General features: G+C 42.5%; 1 protein-coding gene across 1 annotated transcript in view; it reads right to left on the reverse strand.

The window, feature by feature from the left end:
• Window positions 1–25,292, reverse strand: part of LOC111977272 (dedicator of cytokinesis protein 3-like) — a 77,749-nt gene that overhangs the window by 50,211 nt on the left and 2,246 nt on the right. The window contains exons 2-3 of the mRNA XM_070447825.1: window positions 3,209–3,292; window positions 2,991–3,031 (exon numbers count right to left, since the gene is read on the reverse strand). Coding sequence (XP_070303926.1) covers window positions 2,991–3,031; window positions 3,209–3,292 — 125 coding nt within the window. The remainder of the gene's footprint in view (window positions 1–2,990; window positions 3,032–3,208; window positions 3,293–25,292) is intronic.

The raw sequence follows: 25,292 nt of genomic DNA on the forward strand, positions 1-25,292 counted from the left end.
GTGTTGCTTGCCTCGAAGTGAGAATAGAAGTGATTTAGCTCTTCTGGTAGGCTCGTGTCACTGGGCAGCTCGTGGCTGTGCTTCCCTTTGTAGTCTGTAATAGTTTGCAAGCCCTGCCACATAAGACGAGCGTCGGAGCCGGTGTAGTACGATTCAATCTTAGCCCTGTATTGGCGCTTTGCCTGTTTGAATGTTCGTCTGAGGGCATAGCAGGATTTCTTATGCTTCCGGGTTAGAGTCCCGCTCCTTGAAAGCTGCAGCTCTACCCTTTAGCTCAGTGCGAATGTTGCCTGTAATTCATGGCTTCTGTTTGGGGTATGTACGTACAGTCACTGTGGGGACGACGTCCTCGATGCACTTATTGATAAAGCCAGTGAGTGATGTGGTGTCCTCCTCAATGCAATCGGAAGAATCCCMGAACATGTTCCAGTCTGTGATAGCAAAACAGTCCTGTAGTTTAGCATCTGCTTCATCTGACCACTTTTTTATAGACTGAGTCATTAGTGCTTCCTGCCTTAATTTTAGCTTGTAAGCAGGAATCAGTAGTAGAGAATTGTGGTCAGATTTACCAAATGGAGGGCAGGGGAGAGCTTTGCACACATCTCTGTGTGTGGAGCACAGGTGATCTAAAATTGTTTTCCCTCTGCTTGCGCATTTAACATGTTGATAGAAAATAGGTCAAACTGATTTTAGTTTCCCTGCATTACAGTCCCCGGCCACTAGGAGCGCCGCCTCTGGGTGAGCAGTTTCCTGTTTGCTTATTTCCTCATACAGCTGACTGAGTGCYGTCTTAGTGCCAGCGTCTGTCTGTGGTGATAAGTAAACAGCCACAAAAAAGTATAGATGAAATCTCTCTTGGCAAATAGTGTGGTCTACAGTTTATCATAAGATACTCTACTTCAGGAGAGCAAAATCTAGAGACTTCCTCAGATTCCGTGCACCAGCTGTTGTTTACAAATATGCACGGTCTGTGTGCTGATCTATCTAGCCGGTGCAGCATATATCCTGCTCGCTTAATATTCATGTCATCATTCAGCCACGATTCCATGAAACATAAGATGTTACAGTTTTTGATGTCCTGTTGGTAGGATATTCGTGATCGTACCTCGTCTAATTTATTGTCCAATGATTGTACGTTGCGGAGTGATATTGACGGTAACGGCAGCTTTCCCACTCGCCTTCTCCGGATCCTTACGAGGCACCTAGACCTATTGTAAATTGCATTATTGCTGAGCATGGACCAGCCAAACATTGTCAATAAGCAAAATTACATGAATTATTGATGAGGCCTAAAAATAATGAATAATTCGAATAAAATTCTAAACAAAACAACTTGTTTTAAATAGGCTATGTCTCACTCACAGGCACCATAATTTCTCCCCTTGGGCATATAACATTAAAACAACGCAGACTATGGAGGGTTTTACACACATCCAAACGTTTCACAGTAGCTGGACAAAGATCCAATCCCCGTTATACCCGTCCACTCCCCGTTATACTGCTCACAAATAGGCCTGTTTTCTGAACATAATCGGAACCATTTTACACATCAGATCGCATTCACACATCTCCAAGAGTTGCATTGCAAGCGCGCCACGGACATTGTCACCATAAAATCAGGAAGGTGAATCATTCTAATAAATTTGGTTGTAATAAAATTAAACAAAAAACAAGCTGTGTTTTTTATTGACAACAACAAGAAGAAATGTATGTAAAATCTCATGATATCATAGAATCGCCAGGATCTAAAAGACACGCGTTGCTGATGAACCAGCCTTTGTTATAGTAGGTCTAAGGGAGGGCTTGGGTTTTGAACATATGAAACAGAAAACAAGCTATTTTGACAGGTTACAGATAACTTCTAAATACTGAGGTTCACCGGTATTCACCGAGGTTCTCATCTTTTGTTTCATGATGGGCATAGACACGTAGCCTACATCATGGAGCGGGTTTTACGCACGTCCAAAACGGGACCTGCATGGCAAAAATAATGTTGGCCTGCCTACAATACATAGATAAAAAGGGAATGTCAGCTCACTGTTTTACACCTCTCAAATTTGATATTTTAATAAAGCTTTGGGGATTAAGATGTATTTCCAAGCTGTCTCAGGAGCCAACCCCTTCCTTTATCGACAGTCTTGACTACTTCGCGATTGCATTGGGCAGACAAAAAAAGCCTTCATTGAGAAGAGAGGAGGCTATGCTTGCTTTTTAATCAAATCAAACGAAATGGGTTTCTAAGTAAGAAGTATACAGGCACCAAAAGCACTACTCGTACATGGGCAGTGTGCGTCACGGTTGGATAGGCTGTGTTTCCGCTGTCCAAATTCATGCCATAACCAACTGCGTTACCGCTAAAACCAGCTTTTGGTTGGTCTTAAATATCCACATCAGCGCTGCCTGACATTAGCACTTTTGATCATGTTTTTAAGGATACACTATATAGGAACAGTATATCTGTTTTTCAGGAACTGATATACTGTAAGACAGGTAAATTGCCGAACCTGGCGTTAGGGCTGGAAAATGTCCGTGCGCCAGTTTTTACATGACAAAATTGCAAACTAACCTGCATTTGACACTGGCACCGTCTAGCACCAGACAAAAATCGAGCCCTTGCTCTGTAGTAAATTAATAGTATATGTGGGTGGCTCTGTAAGGTGGTGAACTGAGAAAATAAATTGTGTAACTCTTATTGTACGTTAACCACTACTCGTCCAATACAACGCCTCCAGAAATCTAAATGTGTATTGTATTCTTTGCTGCATAGAGGAAAGAGAGACAAAATATCCTTGATTGCACCTAACAACACATACTAATTGCTGCACCCAAACATGCTTACTTTTCTTAGCTTGTTGTGCTGGTATGGAGGTTTTCATTAGGAAGCACGTTGCTGTAAATAAATAGCTTCAAACAAACGATGTCTGATAGCTGCCTGGTCTAAAAGGACCCCTCTGCAAAATGAAGAGAATATGATTGATTGATATGTTTACCTTGATGGAAGGCTTCTTGMTGGAAAACCCTCTGTACCAGCCTAAAGACAGATTAAAGATGCATATCAACCAGCTGAACAAGGACTATGACTATTACCCTTAATACACATACACACACTTTGAACTTGAAGTGCTGTTTTTAGATTAAGGTAAAGTGGTTAAACTTTACAATGTTACTCACTAGTATTCTCTATAAAGGGTTACTCAGCAGCTCTTACCTTCAGTCTTCTCCAGGATCTGCACAGTCTCTCCTATCTCCAGAACCAGGGCCTGACATACTGAGCTCCGGAAGTTGCAGATCACTGAGAGGAGAAAGTAAAGGGTCAACAATGTTACATTCATGAAGTCATCTCCGTTTCTGKTGTAGCCAACATGTTGTCAAGGTAAAGTTGTGACATTGTTTTTTTTGTGATCAATTGTTTATTTTTCAGTGAAAAGAGATTTCTCAAAGCTCAAATTACACAAAGCTCTGTTCATCCCTATATCCCTTTCCCGTAAACATCAGGTAAACATCAGGTAGACAGGTACCCAGCCTGAGGATGAGATACAGTACCCTGTCCTTGGCTTTGTCCTTATGTTACTTTCCACAAGGTGCATCCCTCCCCATCAATGTCATGTGTTTTGGTTTGTTGCTGAGCGGTGATCACAGCTTTTTTAATAAGCTGTTTTGTGCAAACATCTAAACAACACAGCTCACCCAACTGTAAACAGACTCCCCTCCCTTAAGAGTGTAGGCATTTTAATAGGCAATTCATTATTAAACAGTCCTGATTTTAATGCAATGTTAAGTTAATTACACTGTCTCCAAATATAGACCCCACACACAAAGCACACATTCTGCTGCTAAGTAGTAGGGGTAAAAGCTCCTCCATCATATATTTTTATTTGCATAAATCTCCCATGCTGAATTGAACTGTGTGCCTACAATGTGTTCTTGCAGCAGCATAAATTCAACCAATGCCCTTTAAATTATACAGAGTACTGCTGGCTGAATATTTAAAAAATGTATACATTAAATACATGCTTTCTCATGTGGACAAATATTCTGCCTCCATTGTGTTGTGTTATGGAGAAAATGGGGGTTCATGTTTGCAGTAACTGCAAAAAATTACAGTGAAAACAAGGTGTCACGTATGCTCCCTCTCCGGCCTCTGGGTCACCAAGCTGCTCGTTATGGGCACACCTGTCACCATCGTTATGCGCATCAGCACATTATGACACTCACCTGGACTCCATCACCTCCTTGACTACCTGCCCTATARACAGTTGAAGTCAGAAGTTTACATACACTTAAGATGGAGTCATTAACACTCGTTTTTCAACCACTCCACACATTTTTTGTTAACAAACTATAGTTTTGGCAAGTCGGTTAGGACATCTACTTTGTGCATGACACAAGTAATTTTTCCAACAATTGTTTACAGACAGATTARTTCACTTATAATTCAATGTATCACAATTCCAGTGGGTCAGAAGTTTACATGCACTAAGTTGACTGTGCCTTTAAAGAGCTTGGAAAATTCCAGAAAATTATGTCATGGCTTTAGAAGCTTCTGATAGGCTAATTGACATCATTTGAGTCAATTGGAGGTGTACCTGTGGATCTATTTCAAGGACTACCTTCAAACTCAGTTCCTCTTTGCTTGACATCATGGGAAAATCAAAAGAAATCAGCCAAGACCACAGTAGAAAAATGGTAGACCTCCACAAGTCTGGTTCATCCTTGGGAGCAATTTCCAAACGCCTGAAGGTACCACGTTCTTCTGTACAAACAATAGTACGTAAGTATAAACACCATAGGATCCCGCAGCCGTCATACCGCTCAGGAAGGAGACGCGTTCTGTCTCCTAGAGATGAATGTTCTTTGCTGCAAAAAGTGCAAATCAATCACAGAACAACAGCAAAGGACCTTGTGAAGATGCTAGAGGAAACAGGTACAAAKGTATCTATATCCACAGTAAAGCGAGTCCTATATCGACATAACCTGAAAGGCCGCTCAGCAAGGAAAAAGCCACTGCTCCAAAACCGTCATAAAAAAGCCAGACTACGGTTTGCAACTGCACATGGGGGCAAAGATCGTACTTTTTGGAGAAATGTCCTCTGGTCTGATGAAACAAAAATATAACTGTTTGGCCATAATGACCATTGTTATGTTTGGAGGGAAAAGGGGGTGGCTTGCAAGCCGAAGAACACCATCCGAACCGTGAAGCACGGGGGTGGCCGCATCATGTTGTGGGGGTGCTTTTCTACAGGAGGGACTGGTGCACTTCACAAAATGGCATCATGAGGTAGGAAAATGATGTGGATATATTGAAGCAACATCTCAAGACATCAGTCAGGAAGTTAAAGCTAGTTCGCAAATGGGTTTTATAAATGGACAATGACGCCAAGCATACTTCCAAAGTTGTGGCAAAATAGCGTAAGGACAACCAAGTCAAGGTATTGGAGTGGCCATCACAAAGCCCTGACCTCAATCCTATAGAAAATGTGTGGGCAGAACTGAAAAAGCGTATGTGAGCAAGGAGGCCTACAAACCTGACTCAGTTACACCAGCTCTGTCAGGGGGAATGGGCCAAAATTCACCCAACTTATTGTGGGAAGCTTGTGGAAGGCTACCCAAAACGTTTGACCCAAGTTAAACAATTTAAAGGCAATGCTACCAAATACTAATTGAGTGTATGTCAACTTCTGACCCACTGAGAATGTGATGAAAGAAATAAAAGCTGAAATAAATCATTCTCTCTACTATTCTGACATTTCACATTCTTAAAATAAAGTGGTGATCCTAATTGACCTAAGACAGGGGATTTTTACTAGGATTAAATGTCAGGAATTGTTAAAAACTGAGTTTAAATGTATTTGGCTAAGGTGTATGTAAACTTCCGACTTCAACTGTATGTCACTCCCTTATGTTCCTTCCCCAGGCGTCATTGTTTCTGTTTCATTTTCCTGTCTGTGTGTTGTTCGTGTTTCTTGTTTTGAATTATGTTTCAATCATTTATTAAAACACTCACTCCCTGAACTTGCTTCCCGACTCTCAGCACACATCGTTACAGAATGACGCCTCACCAAAGGGAAGCATCAGGGAGTGTTTTTGTTTTGGCGGTGCTGTCGGGTCCAGGTGTCAGAACCGGAGCTACCTGGAAGGCCTCAGCCGGTTTGTTGGATTCCCATGCCTTGGTAGGTTTGACGGGTTCCCCTGCCTCAGCTGGCTTGACGTGTTTCCATACCTCAGTGGGATCGATAGGCTCCCAAGCCTCAGCGGGCTCGATAGGCCCTCATGCCTCAGCCGGTTCATCAGGTTTCTGCACCTCAGCGGAGGCGTCTGGTCCGTTCCTGATCCCCGGGATTGACCCTGTGGTTGGCGTCCTGCGGCTGGGGCCAGCCGCAKCGAGGAGGGGGTACTGTCACTTATACTCTCTCGGCGCTCTAGGTCGCCATGCTCCCGTGCCTCAGCTGGATCGACAGGTTCCCGCGCCTTAGCAGAGGTGACCGCTCCGCTCCTGATCCCCGGGATGGTCATCTTGGTCGGCATCCTGTGGCTGGAGCCGCGCGTTGGGGAGGGGGTACTGTCACGTATGCTCTCTCCGGCGCTCTAGGTTGCCATGCTCCCGCGCCATAGCAGAGGTGACTAGTCCGCTCCTGATCCCCGGGATGGTCATCTTGGTCGGCGTCCTGCGGCCGGAGACGCTCGTCGGGGAGGGGGTACTGTCACGTGTGCTCCCTCCGGCATCTAGGTCACCAGGCTGCTCATTATGGCGCACACCTGTCACCAGCGTTACGCGCATCTGCGCATAATGACATTCACCTGGACTCCATCACCTCCTTGATTACCTGCCCTATGTCACTCTCTTTGGTTTCTTACCCAGTCATCATTATTTCTGTTTCTTGTCTGTGCATCGTTTGTGTTTCTTGTTTTGTATTATGTTTCGTTCATTTATTAAATTATTCACTCCCTGAACTTGCTTCCCGACTCCCAGCYCACTCGTTACACAAGGAAAACCTTGGTTTCACTGAGCTCTGTGCTGCAGTGTCTACGGTTTACCTTGGTATTATTTACTGTTCTTTGCTGATACAAGTATCAAACTGTGACACTGACAGTCACATATAAATATATGAACACAAGTTTGTTTTAAAAAATCCTCATGGAAACGTATACAGTGGGTGTACCAAGCAAGAAGGCAGTAACTGCCGTCTAGGGTCAAAGGTCACGGTCAATATAAATAAAAAAATAACTCATAGTAAGACAACCACATCTCAGCTTACAGTTCATTTGTCTGGACAATTTTTTWAAATTCAGTTTCACTCTGAGCAGTTACTACTCTTTTGCTTGATAGGGCAGTATAGTGTACTACCTCTTAATATGTCTAAATGGTATGTCAGTCGAGTAGCAGAGTAACTTGACAGCAGAACATAGCTGTAATGTCTACAAAGCCTCAGTATAAGACAAACATATTTGACGATGACAGGGCTCCATTGATGATTCCAAAACCCACAAATGGTGGCCCTTGGAGGAGAGTTCTGTGTGAGTCATTATGCTAATGACCCAGTCAGGGGACCCAATGGGAGGGGGGGGGGGGGGGGGGGGGGGGCAGGGCGCCTGTTCTGTTTATGGGAAATGAGTGCTTAGTTCCTCTGCTACGGTAGTTATGGCAACAGATCACATACAAAACTGTAGGGGTTTCTTCAACGTATAACTGCTGCAGGGATCTGGGCATTTTAAAATGGCAGGAATATAGATGTGATGCAATCATGAGTACAGGGCATAGATCAGATGGAGACAGAGATGGAGAAAGGGAGTGAGAGAGAGAGAATCTGAACATTAACCATCTAAAAGTGACAAGAGAGAAAGAGACTTGAAGAGGGCTCGTCACCTTTTTTTAAACTCTGCTTCAGGCTATTACCAAACAGGGATAAACATTCTCTACTTACAAGTCCTCTTCTATTAACATCCTCTACTTCATTTAAATGGCTAAATTACAGTGGAACCATTATGAGAACCTCAACAGAGACACCCATGTCAGAACAAGATGGTACTGTTTCAATGTAGAGTGTGGTTTTATTTCACAGACCATGTTGACACTACTCTCTCACTCTGATTCACTCACTGAAATCTGGAGCGAAGTTATCTCCAAAGCAAATCTCCAATTTCACCACTATTCCCCATATTATGCCTCAAACGTATTTCACTATATAGGGAATTGAGTGTCATTTGAGACACAGACCCAAAAACAAGCAAACGAACAAATCTGCATTGTTTAAAAGTATTGAACTCGCTTCACTTTTCTATTACAGGCCTACTATATATGATGATGTACTGTAATAATTGCCTCAAGCTGCTTTACTAGTAACACACACTGTCTTTGATCAGAGGCCATAACCTTAATGGATCACATGGTCTGTGGCACCAAAGTTCCTGGCCGTCAACACCCCAACAGTACAGTTACTTCACTCAGTGTGCAGTGTCACAATTACTCAAACAGTTGAGTTCAGCCAGAGTTCAGATGCTTACTGAAAATGTTGATGGTGTGAATAAGATACACTATGGTGTGTGATTAGTTAGTCTTGTCGAAAGCAAGGCWTTAGGGCTGCACGATATGGGCAAATAATCTTTTTTTTTTTACCAAATATTGTTATTGCGATTGTACTTGCGATTTAGATCAAAACACTGTGGGAATCATAGAATCGGAGTACTCATTTTATTTCTATGGTTTGTGTCGTTTGGCATGACAACTAATGAAAAAGACAGGTATAGTAGAGGTTGTTGTGACAGTTTAGGATCCAAAGTGTTGGTCAGTTTCCCAGGGGACCCTTATTTCATTTGAATGTTACATTCATGGCATAAAAAAAAGTGAAACGATGTGGATATTGCACATCATAATATTTTAATTTAGATTCAAATGTGATTAATTGTGCAGCCCTACAAGGCATTTTCACAATGATAATCATCAAGTGGAGTGAGTAAAAGAAGGACAAACAGAACATGCTTGCTCATACAAGCCGTGCTTGCTCATACAAGCCGTGCTTGCTCATACAAGCCGTGCTTGCTCATACAAAAACACAAACAATAAAGGAAATGTTAGTCTTATACTAAAAATAGTAATAAAGTGAGACAATGATATCTAAATGGGCTTCTATAGCCTAAACATTTATATTGATGAACAAGTTATGGAGTATTAGGTTGCATGAAGTGCCAGTGTTGATGATTTGCCACAACCGGTGTTAGTTCATGAGCCTCTTTACGATAGCTATTAAGTCTGAATATGGCATAACTCTGTTTGGGAGTTGTTCCTAATTCCTCAACTTTGGAATTCAGTACAGCTTATTTTTGCAGAGATTCAGCTGAAGCTATTTTTAAGGTACATTTTCAGTGGGGCCCACATACAATGTACGATGATGCAGATGCTGCAGTTTTGTGCTCCCTGTTGTGTGAAAACAGACACGGAATAAGCCACACACACAAAAACAGGGGCGCCGCACACACACACCACACACACACACACACACACACACACACACACACACACACACACACACACACACACACACACACACACCACACACACACACACACACACACACACACACACACACACACACACACACACACACACACACACACAAACACTTGGGCATGCACACACACACAAACACTTGGGCATGCACACAAACACACACAAACACAGAGAGAGAGACATGGTTACACGGAAGACAGAGATCAAGGTTACATCAGTGATGCTTTGTAAATGAGTTAGCTCATGGTGTGATGTTACAGACTCCTATCTGTCATCCTTTGTTAGGTTTGTAAAGTGAACGAGAAAAAAAAGAAGCTCAGTTTGAGGTGATCCTTCTTTTTTAAAACAGTGCATGAACTGTTCACTTTTCTATCACAGTGACTATCTACAAAGCCATTTGTACAGTTGACTCTATCTCTTCAACCCAGTGAATCTAGGCCTTTACAGTGTGTCACTCTCTTAGTCCCCAGGCTCAATCAACCATGCAAATAGCTTCACTTAAATATGCACAGCGCACAAAATCATAATTATTATCCAACAATTTTTGTGGTCATCAAAATGCCACAACGTGGAAAAAATGTGAAATACAAAATGATAAATCAAAATGAAAATCAAAGTAGTCTCTCTGGTGATTAGATAGATAATGAACTCCAGACTGAAGTCACAGTCTTCCAAGAATGATCTATTCTTTCACCACAGACAGACATCACTCATTGTAAAGACAGCTTTATTGAAAATGCAGGAGTTAGATTACTGTTTTCTCTGTTAAATGTTTATTCTGTGTTGATTATGGAATAATTTAGCACACCAGGTCAGGAGAACATGCAGCTGAGAGAGAGACTGTATAAGACTGTACTGTATATGCCCTGTAGACCTGACACACTCTGCAGTGTAAAGGGCAGCAAGCATCAAACCCCACCAGCAAGAGTAAATTACAACCCTCTTTATTTTAGAACTGCTGGGCCTACCTCATATGAATTTAAGCTAAAGCAATATTTACATAGTAATTATATTGACAGGGACAGCATAACAACAGTACAATATGAATTGAAGCTAAATCAGAAGCTAAAGCAATGTATTTACATAGTAATTATATTGGAAAGGTCAGCGTAAGGACAGTACAGTGAGGGTGGACATTGTTTCTAAGGGGGCGTTATGGTACCATGATGAATGTAGACAAGGGAGTATACTAACACAGGGTTGGGGAGTAATCTGAATACAAAAAAACTAACTGTAATCAGTTACGTTTCCAGCAAAAATATTGTAATAATATTACAGATACTTATGTAAAACTAGAGGATTACTTTTAAATTCAGAAAGGATGTTTTCTCAATGACGTTTAATTCAGCATTGAAAAAAGATGCAAGTTAAAGTTTTTTCCACCTGAGCGAGTCTGACCACAAGTCAGTGACCACTATGATGACACACCGAATGCATTTGATGGATCCTTTATGTCTTCTAATGCCTCTTAACAGGAAAGTAATCATATTACATTACAGATTACAATACTGTGAGARGCCTAAGACAGCGCTACAGGGAGACAGAACGGACAGATGATCGTCCTTGCAGTGGCAGACCATGTGTAACAACACCTGCACAGGATTGGTACATCCGAACATCACACCTGTGGGACAGGTACAGGATGGCAACAACAACTGCCCGAGTTACACCAGGAACGCACAATCCCTCCATCAGTGCTCAGACTGTCTGCAATAGGCTGAGAGAGGCTGGACTGGGGGCTTGTAGGCCAGTTGTAAGGCAGGTCCTCACCAGACATCACCGGCAACAACGTCGCCTATGTGCAAAAACCCACCATCGCTGGATCAAACAGGACTGGCAAAAAGTGCTCTTCACTGACGAGTCGCGGTTTTGTCTCACCAGGGGTGATGGTCGGATTCGCGTTTATCGTCGAAGGAATGAGCGTTACACCGAGGCCTGTACTCTGGAGCGGGATCAATTTGGAGGTGGACGGTCTGTCATGGTTTGGGGCGGTGTGACACAGCATCATCGGACTGAGCTTGTTGTCATTGCAGGCAATCTCAATACTGTGCGTTACAAGGAAGACATCCTCCTCCCTCATGTGGTACCCTTCCTGCAGGCTRATCCTGACATGACCCTCCAGCATGACAATGCCACAAGCCATACTGTTCGTTCTGTACGTGATTTCCTGCAAGACAGGAATGTCAGTGTTCTGCCATGGCCAGCAAAGAGCCCGGACCTCAATCCCATTGAGCACGTCTGGGACCTGTTGGATCGGAGGGTGAGGGCTAGGGCTAGGGCCATTCCCCCGAGAAATCTCCGGGAACTTGCAGGTGCCTTGTTGGAAGAGTGGGGTAACATCTCACAGCAAGAACTGGCAAATCTGGTGCAGTCCATGAGAAGGAGATACACTGCAGTAATTAATGCAGCTGGTGGCCACACCAGATACTGACAGTTACTTTTGATTTTGTTCAGGGACCATTATTCAATTTATGTTAGTCACATGTCTGTGGAACTTGTTCAGTTTATGTCTCAGTTGTTGAATCTTGTTTTGTTCATACAAATATTTACACATGTTAAGTTTGCAGAAAATAAACACAGTTGACAGTGTGAGGACGTTTCTTTTTTTGCTTTGTTTATATACAGTATATAGAGTACCAGTCAAAAGTTTGTACACCTACTCATTCAAGGGTTTTTCTTTATGTTTACTATTTTCTACATTGTAGAATAATAGTGAAGACATCAACACTACGAAATAACACATGGAATCATGTAGTATGCATAAAAGTGTGAAACAAATCAAAACATATTTTAGATTCTTCAAAGTAGCCACCCTTTGCCTTGATGACAGATTTGCACACTCTTGGCATTCTCTCAACCAGCTTCACCTGGAATGCTTTTCCAACAGTCTTGAATGAGTTCCCACATATGATGAGCACTTGTTGCCTGCTTTTCCTTCACTCTGCGGTCCAACTCATTCCAAACCATCCCAATTGGTTTGAGGTCAGGTGATTGTGGAGGCCAGGTCATCTGATGCAGCACTCCATCACTCTCCTTGCTGGTCAAATAGCCCTTACACAGCCTGGAGGTGTGTTTTGGGTCATTGTCATGTTGAAAAACAAATGATAGTCCTACTAAGTGCAAACCAGATGTGATGGCGTATCGATGCAGAATGCTGTGGTAGCCATGCTGGTTATTGTGCCTTTAATTCGAAATAAATCACTGACAGTGTCACCAGCAAAGCACCCCATCACACCTCCTCCTCCTCCATGCTCCTCCTCCTCCATGAACCACACATGCGGAGATCATCCGTTCACCTACTCTGCGTCTCACAAAGACATGGCGGTTGGAACAAGATATCTCAAATTTGGACTCATCAGACCAAAGGACAGATTTCCACCGGTCTAATGTCCATTGCACGTGTTTCTTGGCCCAAGCAAGTCTCTTCTTATTATTGGTGTCCTTTAGTAGTGGTTTCCTCTGAACAGTTGATGTTGAGCTGTGTCTGCTACTTGAACTCTGTGAAGCATTTATTTGMGCTGCAATTTCTGAGGCTGGTAACTCGAATGAACTTATCCTCTGCAGCAAAGGTAACTCTGGGCCTTCCTTTCCTATGGTGGTTGTCATTAGAGCCAGTAACATCATAGCACTTAATGGTTTTTGTGACTGCACTTGAAGAAACGTTAAAAGTTCTTGACATTTTCCAGATTGACTGACCTTCATGTCTTAAAGTCATGATGGACTGTCGTTTCTCTTTGCTTATTTGAGCTGTTCTTGCCATAATATGAAGTTGGTCTTTTACCAAACAGGGCTATCTTCTGTGTACCATCCCTACCTTGTCACAACACAACTGATTGTCTGAAATGCATTAAGGACAGAAATTCCACAAATTAACTTTTGATAAGGCACACCTATTAATTGAAATGCATTCCAGGTGACAAGGTAGGGACCTCATGAAGCTGGTTGAGACTGGTACTGTGTGTATGTACATATTGGTACTGTGTGTATATATATATATACATACACACAGTACCAGTCATGGCGAAGGGTGATTCATCACTCCAGAGAATGTGTTTCCACTGCTCCAGAGTCCAATGGCGACGAGCTTTACACCACTCCAGCCGACGCTTGACATTACGCATGGTAATCTTAGGCTTGTATGCAGCTATTTAGCCATGGAGACCCATTTCATGAAGCTACCAACGAACAGTTCTTGTGCTGATGATGCTTTGCTTCCAGAGGCATGCTTGGAACTCGGTAGTGAGTGTTGCAACCGAGGACAGACCGGGACAGCTCTTGCAAGGCAGAAATTTGACAAACTGACTTGTTGGAAAGGTGGCATCCTATGATGGTGCCAAAGTCACTGAACTCTTCAGTAAGGCCATTCTTCTGCCATTGTTTGTCTATGGAGATTGCATGGCTGTTAGCTCGATTTTATACACCTGTCAGCAACGGGTGTGGCTGAAATAGCCGAATCCACTAATTTGAAGGGATGTCCACATACTTTTATATATTTATAGTGTATATATACAGATTTTTWAAATTTTATTTAAAAATGTTTGCTACTGTAGGTAACCTTAGCTAGAGTTTTTCAGCTGTACCCGTGCCAAAACTCTGGTATTTTTCATTCTATAGCTTGTTCACCATCTTCTTTTTAAATAGTGAGCCAACATGTTTTCAGCACTTCTATTTCCCTGACTGATCAAAACTTGTTTTCTCAGGCTCTCTCGTCTCTCTACAGAAGACATATAGTGAGCAATATAAAATCGCAATATAGAATCGTGAGAATTGCAATACATATCATATCAGCTCCTTGTATCACATACTGGTAATTTCCAGTTCTACTTCTTTCCTAGTTTGAGAAACCCTTTCCCAGATCCACATGGCTCAGTTAAAAATTACAAATGGGCCTTTTCTGTTTGGCGCCAATGAGTCATGTTGTTCAGCATGACCTGAATGAACGCTCACTCACTCAGACACACATTGTATCGCTGTTCGCAGGTTCTGCTAAGCTAACCTTGTGCCACAGGAGTGCCCTAGCGCTTCTGTCAGATCTGATTCCAGAACAGCAGCCACAGCTATCTGAGTGAGCATGGCACCCATCAGCAGTGGAGGTCACATGACTACTTGATGATGACCTCATTACCTTTCATTACTTTTTAGATGACCACAAGGCTGCTCGGCCAACCTGCAGCGGTGGAGAGCATCAATGGTTGTGTCCTCAGGGGGTTAAAACCATGAAAAAATGGTGCTTAGGGTACTCTAATCTCTGTAATCCCCCTCACAATGGAACAGTAGCTGTATGTCCTGCATTATGTACTTGCTTATGGCTGTCCATCCACATCATTGTCCAAGATGGCATTGCTCCAAATTTCCATGACTTTCAAGTTTATTGCCTTATTGTGTTGCACTTGAGCCATTACATGTGGAGGTGCAAGGGCAGGCCAATGTCAGAGCCACGAGGGGCAGATGTTTCTGAGGCAGAGTGAGAAGTGGCATACAGAAGTGGCATACAGTACTGTCATACAGTACAGTATGTGTACAGCTATCTTTACCCCTACCATATAAACAGCTATCTTTACCCCTACCATATAAACAGCTATCTTTACCCCTACCATATAAACAGCTTTCTTACCCCTACCATATAAAAGCTATCTTTACCCCTACCATATAAACAGCTTTCTTTACCCTACCATATATAACAGCTATCTTTACCCCTACCATATAAACAGCTTTCTTTACCCCTACCATATAAACAGCTTTCTTACCCCTAACCATGTGAACAGCTTTCTTTACCCCTACATATCAACAGCTCTATCTTACCCCTAACATATAACAGCTATCTTTACCCCTACCATATAAACAGTTTCTTTACCCTACCATATAAACAGCTATCTTTACCCCTACCATATAAAACAGTCTTTCTTTAACCCCTACCATATAAACAGCATCTTTACCCTAACCATATAACAGCTATCTTTACCCCTACCATGATAAACAGCTATACTTTTACCCCTACCATATCAACAGCTATCTTTACCCCTACATATCAACATCTATCTTATCCCCTACCATATCAAACAGCTATCTTTACCCCTACCATATAAACAGCTTCTTTACCCCTACCATATCAACAAGCTATCTTTTACCCCTACCATATAAACAGCTTTCTTACCCCTACCATATAAACAGCTACTCTACCCCTACCATATAAACAGCTTTCTTTACCCCTACCATATAAACAGCTATCTTTACCCCTACCATATAAACAGCTTTCTTTACCCCTACCATATAAACAGCTTATTCTTTACCACCTACCATATAAAAACAGCTTTCTTTACCCCTACCATATAAACAGCTTTTCTTTACCCCCTACCATGTGAACAGCTTTACTTTACCTACATATCAAACAGCTATCTTACCCCAAACATTATCAACATCTATCTTTACCCCTACCATATAAACAGCTATTCTTTACCCCTACCATATGAAACAGCTTTCTTTACCCCTACCATATAAACAAGCTTTCTTTACCCTACCAATGAAAACAGCTTCTTTTACCCCTACACATATCAACATCTATCTTATCCCCCTACCATATCAACAGCTATCTTTACCCCTACCCATATCAACAGCTATCTTTACCCCTACCATATTCAACAGCTATCTTTACCCCTACCATATGAACAGCATATCTTTACCCCTACCATATCAACAAGCTATCTTTACCCCTACCATATCAACAGCTATCTTTACCCCTACCATATCAACAGCTTATCTTTACCCCTACCATATCAACAGCTATCTTTACCCCTAACATATCAACAGCTTTATTTACCCCTACCATATCAACAGCTTTCTTTACCCCTAACATATCAACAGCTATCTTTACCCCTACCATATCAACAGCTATCTTTACCCCTACCATATCAACAGCTATCTTACCCCTACCATACCAACAGCAATCTTTAGCCCTCCCATATCAACAGCTATCTCTACCCCTACCATATCAAATCAAATTATATTTGTCACATGCGTAGAATACAACAGGTGTAGACCTTACCGTGAAATGACCTTACCAACAATGCAGTTTTAAGAAAAYTAAGAGTTAAGAAAAATATTTACTAAATAAACTAAAGTAAAAAATAAAATAGCAACAATAAAATAACTATAACGAGGCTATATACAGGGAGTACCGATACCAAGTCAATGTGCGGGGGTACAGGTTAGTCGAGGTAATTGAGTTAATATGTACATGGTAGGGTTAAAGTGACTATGCATAGATATTAGATAATGAACAGTGAGTAGAAGGAGCGTGAAAAAAAGGGTGGGTCAATGCAAATAGTCCGGTAGCCATTTGATTAACTGTTCAGCAGACTTATGACTATGGCCCACCCGTCTCCCCCATCTCATCAATGGCCAACTGGCTTATACGGTGAGGCGTCTCCTGAAGGTTCAACCTCGGGGCAGGGTTCTAGTACCTGGTTGACTGGGAGGGTTATGGCCCYGAGGAGAGGTGCTAGGTCCCCGCCAGGGAGATGCTGGACCCAAGCCTCATCGCGGATTTTCAACACCGACACCCCGGTCAACCAGGTATGCGCCCAGGTGGGACCCCAGGTGGCGACCCTAGAGGGGGGGGGGTACTGTCACACCCTGACCTGTTTCGACCTGTCCTTGTCATTGTCTCCACCCCTCTCCAGGTGTCGCCCATCTTCCCCATTATCCCCTGTGTATTTATGTGTTCTCTGTCTGTCTGTTGCCTGTTTGTCTTGTTTGTCAAGTCAATCAGTGTTTTGTTATCAGCTCCTGCTTTTTCCAGTCTCTCTTTTTCTCGCCCTCCTGGTTTTGACCCTTGCCTGTCCTGACTCTGAGCCAGCCTGCTTGATCACATTGCCTGTTCCTGACCCTGAGCCTGCCTGCACCTTTGCCCCACCTCTGGATTGTTGACCTCTGCCTATCCTGACACTGAGCCTGCKTGCCGTCCGGTACCGTTGCCCCACCTCTGGTTCACTAACCCCTGCCTGCCGTCCGGTACCGTTGCCCCACCTCTGGTTCACTAACCCCTGCCTGCCGTCCGGTACCGTTGCCCCACCTCTGGTTTACTGACCCCTTCCTGCATTGACCTGTCTGCTGCTTGCCCCTGTTGGAATATTAAACCATTGTCAATTCGACGTGTCTGCATCTGGGTCTTACCTTGATTCCTGATAGGTATAAAGGTCCTGGGTGGCAGGAATCTTGGCCCCAGTGATGTACTGGGCCGTACGCACTACCCTTTGTTGCGCCTTGCGGTCGGAGGCCAAGCAGTTGCCATACCAGGCTGTGATAAGACCAGTCAGGATGCTCTTGATGGTACAGCTGTAGAACTTTTGAGGATCTGAGGACCCATGCCAAATCTTTTCAGTCTCCTCAGGGGGAATAGACGTTGTCGTGCCCTCTTCACGACTGTTTTGGTGTTTTTAGACCATGATAGTTTGTTGGTGATATGTACACCAAGGAACTTGAAGCTCTCAACCTGCTCTACTATAGCCCCATCAATGAGAATGGGGGCGTGATCGGTCCTCCTTTTCCTATAGTCCATGATAATCTCCTTTGTCTTGATCACATTGAGGGAGAGGTTGTTGTCCTAGCACTACACTGTTGTGTCGTCAACAAACTTAATGATGGTGTTGGAGTCGTGCTTGGCCACGCAGTCATGGGTGAACAGGGTGTGCAGGAGGGGACTAAGCACGCACCCCTGGGGGGCCCACATGTTGAGGATCAGCGTGGCAGATGTGTTGTTGCCTACCCTTACCACCTGGGGGCTGCCCGTCAGGAGGTCCAGAATCCAGTTGCAGACGAAGTGTTTAGTCCCAGGGTCCTTAGCTTAGTGATGAGCTATGAGGGCACCATGGTGTTGAATGCTGAGCTGTAGTCAATGAATAGCATTCTCATGTAGGTGTTCCTTTTATCCAGGTGGGAAAGGGCAGTGTTGAGTGCAATAGAGATTCCATCATCTGTGGATCTGTTGGGGCAGTATGCAAATTGGAGTGGGTCTAGGGTTGCTGTGACGATGGTGTTGATGTGAGCCATGACCAGCCTTTCAAAGCACTTCATGTGCTACAGGTCGGTAGTCATTTAGGCAGGTTCCCTTGGTGTTCTTGGGCACAGGGACTATGGTGGTCTGCTTGAAACATGTAAGTATTACAGACTCGGCCAGGTACAGGTTGAAAATGTCAGTGAAGACACTTGCCAGTTGGTCAGCGTATGTTCTGAGTACACGTCCTGGTAATCCGTTTGGCCCTGTGGCCTTGTGAATGTTGACCCGCCATGGCGAGCGTGATCACAGAGTCGTCCAGAACAGCTGGTGCTCTCATGCATGCTTCAGTGTTGCTTGCCTCGAAGTGCGCATATAAGTAATTTAGCTCATCTGGTAGGCTTGTGTCACTGGGCAGTTCGTGGCTGGGCTTTCCTTTGTAGTCCGTAATAGTTTGCAAGCCCTGCCACCCCTGACAAGTGTCAGAGCCGGTGTAGTAGGATTCAATCTTAGTCCTGTATTTACGCTTTGCCTGTTTGATGGTTAGTCTGAGGGCATAGCGGGATTTCCTTGAAAGAGGCAGCTCTCCCCTTTAGCTCCGTGCAGATGTTGCCTGTAATCCATGGCTTCTGATTGGGGTATGTACGTACAGTCACTGTGGGGACAATGTCATCGATGCACTTATTGATGAAGCCGGTGACTGATGTGGTATACTCCAATGATATCATATGAGACCCGGAACATATTCCAGTCTGTGCTAGCAAAACAGTCCGGTAGCTTAGCATCTGCATCCTCTGACCACTTCCGTATTGAGCAAGTCACTAGTACTTCCTGCTTTAGTTTTGCCACTAGGAGCACCGCCTCTGGATGAGTATTTTCTTGTTTGCGTATGTGTCACGTTCCTGACCTGTTTTCCTTGTTTTTGTATGTGTTTAGTTGGTCAGGGCGTGAGTTGGGGTGGGCATTCTATGTTATGTGTTTCTATGTTGGGTTAAATGTGTTGCCTGATATGGTTCTCAATTAGAGGCAGGTGTTTGACGTTTCCTCTGATTGAGAACCATATTAAGGTAGGCTGTTCTCACTCTTTGTTTGTGGGTGATTGTTCTTGTGTCAGTGTTTCGCCACACAGGACTGTCACGGTAGTTATTTTGTATCACATATTGTTTTTGTTAATTATTAAATCACTATGGAAACTAACCACTCTGCGTATTGGTCCGATCCTTCTCGAGGAGGATTACGACTGCCGTTACAGTATGGCTTTATACAGCTTGCTGAGTGTGGTCTTAGTGCCAGCATCGGTTTGCGGTGGTAATTAGACAGCTACGAAAAATATAGATGTAAACTCTCTTGGTAAATTGTGTGGTCCACAGCTTATCATGAGATACTCTACCTCAGGTGAGCAAAACCTTGAGACTTCCTTAATATTTGATTTTGCGCACCAGCTGTTATTGACAAATAGAGATGGACTGCCAACCCTTGTCTTACTGGAGGCAGCTGTTCTGTCTTGCCGATCAACGGAAAAAACAGCCAACTGTATATTATCCATGTCATCATTCAGCCACGACTCAGTGAAACATAGGATATTCATTTCATCTCGCTGACTAATTCTCAGGATGTACCCCGACCTGCGTCCCTTGTATCGGTGTCTTCTCTTCATGCGAATGATGGGAATTTGGGCCTGGTTGGGTATCTGGAGTAAATCCTTTGCGTCCGACTTGTTAAAGAAAAAATCTTCGTCCAGTTCGAGGTGAGTAATCGCTGTTCTGATATCCAGAAGCTCTTTTCGGTCATAAGAGACGGTGGCAGACATAAACATTACACAACAAGTTGGAAATCGCAAATTCAACAATGAGTTCTTTGGAAGGAATCGGTGACAGTGGCTAAGTGCAAGCATTGCAACTGGGAAGTCAGACTGGGAAAATACATTTTGAACAATCATTCAACTCGGAATTGTAAATCGTTTTCTTTGATGACAAAATTTGCCATAAAAGGACCGTCGCGCACAACAAGGTGAGTCCAAAAATGTCTTATATGCAGCTTCAGAAATTATGTAATATGACGGGGAGATATGGTCAGTCATATCAGCTATGTTTTTTAAAAAGTCAGTATATGAGGCTGAATGAACTGTTTAGCTGCCAGACAAGGCTCCACTGATAGCCAGGTGTAGCAGTGGTAAGGATTCACTCCATGGTGCTGAAAAGAAAGCTCTGCTGTTGGGACAGCTTTATGTGAGCCCTAAACGTTTGTGCGCATCGCTTGTTGCCGTTATAGTGCAATTAATGTATTGTTTAGTGTTGTGTAGTGGCTTTGCTGGCATGCATCTAAAAGAAATGTTTGGGGAGTTTGCACCACCAAGATTTACATGCTAAAATCACCACTGCCGCCGGCCAGTGTCGCACTTCCGCATCTGCGGTGAAAGGTGACAGAGCTAGAGAGGTGTTTGTCAGACCATGAGACATCCCAAAAATCTGTCTTCTCACTAAACGTCTGTAGCGTCCGAACAGTTTGACCTAGAAACTATTATGACTACTCTATGGAAATGGTGTTCTCTGTTTCTATGACCCCTACAATTGTCAGGAGACTCGTCGATGTGCCAACTTCTGTTTTGTAGCATCTGAACCATTTGGGCTACTAATGGGACACCACGGTGGAAAGGGTAGACTCTCCTGAACACAATGGTGTTCTCCTTTTTGCTTTATGACCCACACAATTGTCATAGGACTCCTCTGAAGGTAACCAGTACCGGCTTTAAAAAAACGAATGAAAGTATGAAGATAGTTTTGTGCCTACCCAAAAAAAGGGGTAGGGGTAAATACGTATGTGTAAAAATGTTTTTTCTTTTTTACATCTCCTAGATTTTTTGTTCAGCTTCTGTCAAAGCTTTGGATGTGTGTAAAACCCTCCCGTCTAAGTTGCCTTAATATTATATGCCCATGGGCAGCAATTATGGTGCCTGTAGGCCTAACTGAGACATAGTCTACTTAAAACAAGTTGTGGTTTCGTTTTTAGTAGAACTTGATAAAAAGTATTTTGCCTACATCAGTGTAAATGTTATGTATATACAGTTGAAGTCAGAAGTTTACATACACCTTAGCCAAATACATTTAAACTTTAAAGTTTTTAACAATTCCTGACATTTAATCCAAGTAAGAATTCCCTGTCTTAGGTCAGTTAGGATCACCACTTTATTTTAAAAATATGAAATGTCAGAATAATAGTAGAGTGAATTATTTATTTAAGCTTTTATTTCTTTCATCACATTCCCAGTGGCTCAGAAGTTTACATACACTCAATTGGTAGCATTGCCTTTAAATTGTTTAACTTGCGTCAAACGTTTTGGGTAGCCTTCCACAAGCTTCCCACAATAAATTGGGMGAATTTTGGCCCATTCCTCCTGACAGAGCTGCTGTATCTGAGTCAGGTTTGTAGGCCTCTTTGCTCGCACATGCTTTTTCAGTTCTGCACACAAATATTTTATGGGATTGAGGTCAGGGCTTTGTGATGGCCACTCCAATACCTTGACATTGTTGTCCTTAAGCCATTTTGCCACAACTTTGGAAGTATGCTTGGGGTCATTGTCCATTTGGAAGACCCATTTTTGACCAAGCTTTAACTTCCTGACTGATGTCTTGAGATGTTGCTTCAATATATCCACATCATTTTCCATCCTCATGATGCCATCTATTTTGTGAAGTCAGACCAGAGGGCATTTTTCCAAAAAGTATGATCTTTGTCCCCAAACCGTAGTCTGGCTTTTTTTATCTTTTTTTTCTTCCTTGCTGAGCGGCCTTTCAGGTTATGTCAAGTTAGGACTCGTTTTACTGTGGATATAGATACTTTTGTACCTGTTTCCTCCAGCATCTTCACAATGTCCTTTGCTGTTGTTCTGGGATTGATTTGCACTTTTCGCACCAAAGAACGCTAGGAGACAGAACGCGTCTCCTTCCTGAGGGGTATGACAGCTGCGTGGTCCCATGGTATTTATACTTGCGTACTATTGTTTGTACAGAGGAACGTGGTACCTTCAGGCGTTTAGAAATTGCTCACAAGGATGAACCAGACTTGTGGAGGTTTACAACATTTTTTCTGAGGTCTTGGCTGATTTCTTTTGATTTTCCCATGATGTCAAGCAAAGAGGCACTGAGTTTGAAGATAGGCCTTGAAATACATCCACAGGTACAAGTCCAATTGACTCAAATGATGTCAATTAGCCTAATCAGAAGCATCTAAAGCCATGATATCATTTTCTGGAATTTTCTAAGCTGTTGAAAGGCACCATCAACTTAGTGTATGTAAACCTTCTGACCCACTGGAATTGTGATACAGTGAATTATAAGTGAAATAATCTGTCTGTAAACAATTGTTGGAAAAATTGCTTGTGTCATGCACAAAGTAGATGTCCTAACCGACTTGTCAAAACTATAGTTTGTTAACAAGAAATTTGTGGAGTGGTTGAAAAACGAGTTTTAATGACTCCAACCTAAGTGTATGTAAACTTCCGACTTCAACTCTAATTCCATATTGAAGCCATGCAATTACTTAGAACAATGTGAACTGCTAACATGTTAAACATATTTAGCAAAGATGGGATAGGCTTACATTTTGAAATGTTCTTTCTGTAGGCTTTTTAAAAAACTAACCTATAAGGAATAACATTCGAATTGGAGTTGTTGTCAATGCAATACATAACAAAACGGAAATAAACAACTTGAAGCAACCATATATTTAGCCATGGAGCATGTTCTGATTGGCCAGTGAGGAGTCATGCCTCGACACACCTACAACTAATTTATTCATCAAAACCCAGCCCTTTTGCGCCACTGCCACCTCTTGCACTCATAATTCCTGCAGTGAAAATAGCCAAAATATTTCTGGCACACCCCCAGACCTACAGCCTACTGCCAGCGTAAATATTTACCATTGCAATAGGTTTGTTAAAATAGCCCGTAGATTCTTTAGAGATGCTTCCAATCAAATCTGATATCTCAATTTCAGTTTGTAGCTTTCAACATGGGACATTGTTTTAACAGCTTCAAACATCAACCCTCAGCATCAGCCCACCAATCTGAAGAATATGATGTGCCTTTTGATTACTCTGGCAAAATTCAGAGCAGTAAAACAAAATGGACAGGTCTTTTAACAGTGTGTATGCCTCCGGCTGTCGCCTACATAATCATCTGCATCAGTGCTTATSAATTCAAGTCAAGTGGGCCTACCTACAGGGTTGCACATTTTGTTCTAACCCACCACACCATTAACACGTGACTATCAGTTGATTAGCTGAATCAGGTCTGTGCACTGCCATGTTGTGATAGCAAAATTGTGCAACCGGAATTGAAAAACGCTGCTGGGCAATTCCTCGGTAACAGAATTACACTCAGACTCAGATATTTCACTCTAAAATATATGACAAACAACAAACAATGATTTAAAAGTTTAACAGAACATACAAGTCTATGCACAAGGAATACTTTTAACAATTTACACAGAACATTTCACAAAAACACATTTATTAAAAGAACTATGCAGATGCAAAGTTTGTTAACAGAATTACGGTAAAATTTCCCTCCGTTTATGCGACCACGTTTTCCAAAAACTCTGTTAAATATCTGTTCCGAATTAAGATGAAAATATTTCTGCAGAAAGAATGGGGTGTCCGCTATGACATGACACTTTGACTTTGAAAAAAGGGCAGTAGCAGGTGACCCAACTGTGGTTTGTGACTACTATGATTTCCCATTGTATTCAATTCAATTGCAGTAATTCCGTTACCGATTTGGTAACAGCATTACACATTTGAATCACTTAATAATTCATAAACAAAATTGATATCAGTAACACTTTAAATAAATGGTAAGTCTCCCTTTACTTCGACTTCTGTGAACGTTCATTATCCTCCTTATGAGGGAGAGAAATCTGAAAATATTTTAAAGATATGTGGGTTTTTGGTAACGGAATAACAAGGCACAAGGCAATGTTTCTTTAACTTACAGAAGGCAAATAATTTATCCAAAATGAATTAGAAGTGTTGATATTAGTTGGTAGGGGTATTTTACTTCAACATTATTGTGTTTGTAATAACTTTTTTTTAATGTTCTGGTAGATCCCTTTTCCATRTGTTTGACCAGGAATCAAAGCCATTACATATGCCTACTTTTTTAAGATGGAAAATGGTTGAAAAATATATCAATGCCTTCATTTCCCAAAAATATAGACTCCTTGTTTTCATTTGACACCCAATTTGAAATTCTCCTATGAACTTCACATGTTGGTGATCATGGGCCATTTTATATGGAAATGACCTGGACGCGGCTTCCCAAAAGCTTCGTTAGAACCATAGGATCCTAACCAATTTAGCCTTAAAATGCTTTTGTGAAACGGGCTCTGGTTTAAATGCTCTGCCTTCCACATTTCAGCACTTTCAGCACCACGGACAGCGATACGCTAAACGCGGCTCGGCCAGAAGTTGGTTTAAGTGTCATTTTCAGCTCCGTGAACATCGACAAAAAAAAGCATCTGGTTGAACTTGAAGCATCAAGGGTAGGCTACAGTACGCTGCGTGCTCTCATCAAACTGTTGCTTCTCTCCTCCTCCAATGTCAAATCAATAGTTTTCAGCCTTTGTTTCCTCTTTGTTGAACACCAATCAATAGTTCTGGAGTCTGGGTATTTTTCGAATCTACAGTGTAATACAAACATGCAAAGCCGTGTGTGTGTGTGTGTGTGTGTGTGTGTGTGTGTGTGTGTGTGTGTGTGTGTGTGTGTGTGTGTGTGTGTGTGTGTGTGTGTGTGTGTG

Source organism: Salvelinus sp. IW2-2015, linkage group LG17 (genome assembly GCF_002910315.2).
Source record: "Salvelinus sp. IW2-2015 linkage group LG17, ASM291031v2, whole genome shotgun sequence".
NCBI classification, from domain to species: domain Eukaryota; kingdom Metazoa; phylum Chordata; class Actinopteri; order Salmoniformes; family Salmonidae; genus Salvelinus; species Salvelinus sp. IW2-2015.